The 4,554-nt window shown below is 55.7% G+C and overlaps 2 protein-coding genes across 2 annotated transcripts in view; both read left to right on the forward strand.

The window, feature by feature from the left end:
* The first annotated feature begins 26 nt into the window (after window positions 1-26).
* On the forward strand, window positions 27-2,547 carry AOC3 (amine oxidase, copper containing 3). Its single transcript, XM_009081603.1, has 4 exons — window positions 27-75; window positions 1,089-1,374; window positions 1,593-1,722; window positions 2,263-2,547. The coding sequence occupies exons 1-4, from the start codon at window positions 27-29 to the stop codon at window positions 2,545-2,547; spliced, it is 750 nt and encodes a 249-aa protein (XP_009079851.1).
* Window positions 2,548-3,865: 1,318 nt separating this feature from the next.
* LOC103808801 (membrane primary amine oxidase-like) overlaps window positions 3,866-4,554 on the forward strand; it is a 3,293-nt gene continuing 2,604 nt past the window's right edge. Inside the window, exon 1 of the mRNA XM_009081604.1 lies at window positions 3,866-4,551. Within this exon, the coding sequence (XP_009079852.1) occupies window positions 3,866-4,551 (686 nt within the window). The remainder of the gene's footprint in view (window positions 4,552-4,554) is intronic.

Genomic DNA, 4,554 nt, shown 5'->3' on the forward strand with positions numbered 1-4,554 from the left:
ACAGGCTTTGGGAGCACACGCTGGGTATGATTCGCACCCATGCCATCAACTTTAAAGTGGACTTGGATGTGGGAGGTAGGTCTGGATCTTGTCTCTCCTTTGTGCCCTCTTCAAATGCTTTTAGGCTCACCAAACTTTTCTGCTTATACAGATTTTCCTTTCCACTCATGAGGCAGTGTTGTGTGCTTGCAATGGAGGGCGGCAAAATTGCACGAAGAATGAAAAGGCAGAAGTAATCACTCTGTTACTGCTATCACTGGCAGGGGAGGTGTGGGGTTAGAGGTTTTGTTCACGTTGGAAAAGGGAAGAAAATGAGCACAGTGGTGGTTGCTGGGCATGGATCTTCCATGGGGCTCAGACCTTCATAGATGGCTGGTGGTTTAGCTTTGAAATGGCCTTTGTGAAAGCTGGGAACTCACGAGGGGCTGAGGGAAGTGTAGCACAGAGGGCATCGTGGTGGGACAGACAGGAGGTGCCCAGGACTGGCTCCTCTGTCAGATCTGCACTGGTGCTTGCCATCAAGCGTTCTCAGCCAGCCCTTTGCCATCCTCTCCCCAGATGAATTTGCTCCTGTGCCCCTCCTGCTGCTCCAAGCCTCAGGCTTGCACCTCTTCTTTGTGGCAGGACCTGAACAGCACAGCACTGCTCCAGTCTGTGATGTGTAAATTTGCTCAGTGCCTGGGCTGCTCTGGGTGCTTCCAATGCACAGGATGTGCTGATGAGCAGTAACAGCCTATGCCAGCAGAGTTAAATAGACTGTGCTTGTAAGGAAGCAAACCTGTTCTTCCACCCTGGGATGAGGCTCATCCCTTGTCCACTCTTGTCTCTCACAGAGGGTGAGAGTCCTCGTCATGGCGTCTGCCACAGCATGGTATTGCCTGGCTCAGATGAGTGTCCAGCCATAGATCAACACGCGTACAGTCATGGCACGTGGAGCTGTGGAGCAGCAACTGCTCTCAGACAGAGCCCATGCTCAGAGCCTAGGGAGCAGGGTGGGATGACAGGGAGAGAGCTCTGGCTGCAGGGATGTCCTTGGGGAACAGGCCATGGTGGGGATGTTCCTCAGTGACTTTGTTTTGGCTTTGCAGGGGTGAAAAACTCCCTGGTGGCTCATGACATGGCGTTTGAGATGACACGGGCTCCCTGGAGCCCAGAGCAGCAGATAGAGCGACCACGACTCACCAAGAAAGTTCTGGACACAGAGGACCAGGCCGCCTTCCGACTCCAGTCAAAGATGCCCAGATACATCTATTTTGCGGCCAACAGCAAAAACAAGTGGGGCCACCAGCGTGGGTACAGGATCCAGATCAGCAGTTTTGCAGGGGACCACATCCCTGAAGCCAGCTCCATGGAGAGGGCCATCAGCTGGGCAAGGTCAGGGTGCTCTGCCGGGGACGGCAGGCTCTGGAGACCTCCCAGCCCTGCCAGCTGGGAAGGCATCACATGGATGTCCCTTGATAGGAGGCACTGGGAAATGCTGTTCTGGGCTGGGGTTGCTCCATCGGAGCCTGTGCTCTGCAGACTCTCTCGGGAGCTGACCTAGCTCTGCCCTGCCTCGGGGGGGCTGCTCCCATCTCTTTTCTTGCCCTCAGGTACCAGCTGGCTGTCACCCGGAGGAAGGAGGAGGAGCCCACCAGCACCAGCATCTACAACCAGAATGACCCCTGGACGCCCACTGTTGCCTTCGCTGACTTCATCAACAATGAGACTATCACCAACGAGGTGGGTCAGGGTCCCCTGGAGTGGAGCTGTAATACCCAGTGCTGGGCTGAGCATGAGCCCCTAGGCTGCCCCAGGGGCCAAGCGACCTTGGAATCTCACACGGGACTGTGGGCTTAGCTGGGAGAGCAGTGGCCCCGGGGAGTAAGGAAAGCATGTTTGAGCATCTCCTTCTCTGTGTGCCTGCTTGGTGCTTTGGTCAGAGCACACACATCAGTGTGCAGAGCAGGAACTTGTTTCTCCCTGTGGAGAAATGCTGGCAAAATGTCAGGAAAATCTCTGTGAGGCTGGAGTAAGGTTGCAGAGGTCAAGGCAAGGGCCCTTCCGCTGGGTGGGTATTTGTGGCTGTGGCTGAGGGAAAGTCTTTGGGGAAGGGAGGGGATCTCTCCCAGGGGGAGGGAGCCTGCCATGTGGGAACACAGCAGGGTGGTGCCTGTGGTCCCTTCCTGCTCCCCTGTCACTCCCCATGGCCCCATGTGGATTTTGGTCACTACTGCTGCAGCTTCTGAAGTAACCCCAGTCTTGTGGCTCTTCCCTGCCTAGGATCTAGTTGCCTGGGTAACTGCTGGCTTCCTTCACATCCCGCACTCTGAGGACATTCCCAACACTGTGACTGTGGGAAACTCGGTCGGTTTTCTCCTGAGACCCTACAACTACTATGACCTGGACCCCTCCATATACTCGCACGATGGTGTGTTTTTCACCAGTGAGCAGGACTTCATGGCATGTGAAAACAACCCTCTTGCCTGCCTGCCCAAAACTGCATCTTGTTTGCCAAACTTCCCCCCATTCACCTATGAGGGGTTCCAAAATATGAGCAGGCTTTAACACTACAGGATGGTGTGAAGAGATGTGGTCAGAGACACCAGGCTGACTGTTCTCTCTCAGATTTTCAATTTTTTAGTGAAGTTATCTCAATTTCCAGTTGTGCAATGCTTTAACATTTTATCATTGCTTTTGAACTAGTGCTCTTGAAAAGGGAGGCGTGATCCTTCTGGCATGATGTCAGATGGGAGTCTGCGTTATCTGTTAATTGCTGAATTTGAGTCTGTTGCAGGAGGTAAGAGAGGAGAAAATCCTGTTCCTCTGCTGTAGAAGCAAGTGCTGTGTAGTGCCTATTTCAGGTTTAAATAATGAAAATCATTCTGGTCTGGTGCACTTGAGTGTCTCATTCTTACGACTCACAGCAGCATCTCCTGGGAGTGATGCTGGTCTCCACCATGCCTCCTGTGCCCACAAACCAGCCAAGCAGAGTGGGTCTGGGTACCTGTCTGGGCACAGGGACATCCAGCTGGAGGGCAGGAGGGGTGGGCTGAGGCATCCTGGGGCTCTGGGGCCAGGACTGAGGCAGGCACTGGCACCAAGCCCTGTGGCTGTGGGTCAGGGCCAGGACTGTGTGGGCTGCAGTGCAAAGGCCCTCAGTGCTGGGTCCAGGGGAGCACTGTGGGGAGGGGTCTTGCAGCTGCTGGCAGTGCAGCATGGCCAGTGCCACTGCCTGTTTGCCAGGATGCTGGGTGGACTCTGGAGCCCTCATCCTCCTTCTCACATCTTTGCTAGGATGTGGCTCAGGATCAGGAGGCACCTTTGAGGGGTGACAAGCAGCTGTCCCCTCCCTCCTGGCTGCCGGGCCGTAGGATGTCAGCAGCAGTGAGCAATGCCACTGGTGACAGAGGGACTGTGTCAGGATGGGGCTGTGATGCTGTGCTCAGTGCTGCTGTGCATGGAGAAGGGTTGTCTTTGCATCCTTTGCTGCCTGCCTGGCATCTATGGGGTTAAGAGAAGGAGAAGGGAGATATATGTATTTCCCCCCACATGAATGGATCCTTCCTCTCCAAGTTCTGCAGTGTAGGCTCTGAAACCAGAGGGGAAGGACAAATGCACAAGAATTAAGTTTACTTAAAGTGATGACCCTCTGGGGAAGCAGAACAAAGTTGCCTTTTATGGTTCCCAGCAAATCCTGGCAATGTGTGAGAACATCCCCCAGCGCCTTCCCTGTGAGTTCCTCTGGGCTGTTCCCAGCTGAGGAAACAGGGGAGAAAAACAAACCTAACCAAACCCAGCCGCTTGTTCCAGCGGGTTGTTGGGAGGGTTCCGCAGCTGGAAGCACTCCTGCCAGACTGCAGGAGCACTCAGTGCCTCAGCAGGCATGAATGCAAAAACTGTGCTCATCCTCCTCGGTCTGGCCCTGGCCACGATATTCACCTTGGTCTGCGTATTGCTGACCAAGGGAAGGGCCCCCAGCACCTGCCAGCACGTACCCCTGAAGCAGGAGGGCACTGAGGATGGCCAGAGCCTGGTCTTTGCCGACCTGACCCCCCAGGAGCTGGAGCAAGTGGTGCAGTACCTGCAGGGAAACCTCGGGGTGCAGCTGGTTGACGCCTCACGCGCCAAACCGTCAGACAACTGCATCGCGTCCGTGGATCTACAGGTGCCCCCCAAGGCAGAGGTGCTGCGTTTCCTGGACGGTGGGGGGGCTCGGCCCCCACGAGAGGCGCTGGCTGTGCTGTACTTCGGGAACCAACCGGACCCCAACGTCACCGAGTACGTGGTGGGTCCTCTGCCAGCACCGGCGTACCACCGGGACGTCACGGTGCACAAGTACGGGGGGAAGGTGCCCTACCACCGCAGACCTGTTACTGGCAAGGAGTACATGGATATCAATGTCCTGGTCCAGCGGGAGCTGAGAAAGGCGCCACGCTTCCTCGCCGCATGCTGTGAGTCCGATGGGACCAACCTGGTCATCCTCACCACAGCCCCACGGGGCTTCAAGTCTGGTGATCGCATGACCTGGTTTGTCCTTTTCCACAATGTGGCTGGCACTGGTTACTACCTGTC

This window comes from Acanthisitta chloris, unplaced genomic scaffold, assembly GCF_000695815.1.
Source record: "Acanthisitta chloris isolate BGI_N310 unplaced genomic scaffold, ASM69581v1 scaffold15259, whole genome shotgun sequence".
Taxonomy (NCBI): Eukaryota; Metazoa; Chordata; class Aves; order Passeriformes; family Acanthisittidae; genus Acanthisitta; species Acanthisitta chloris.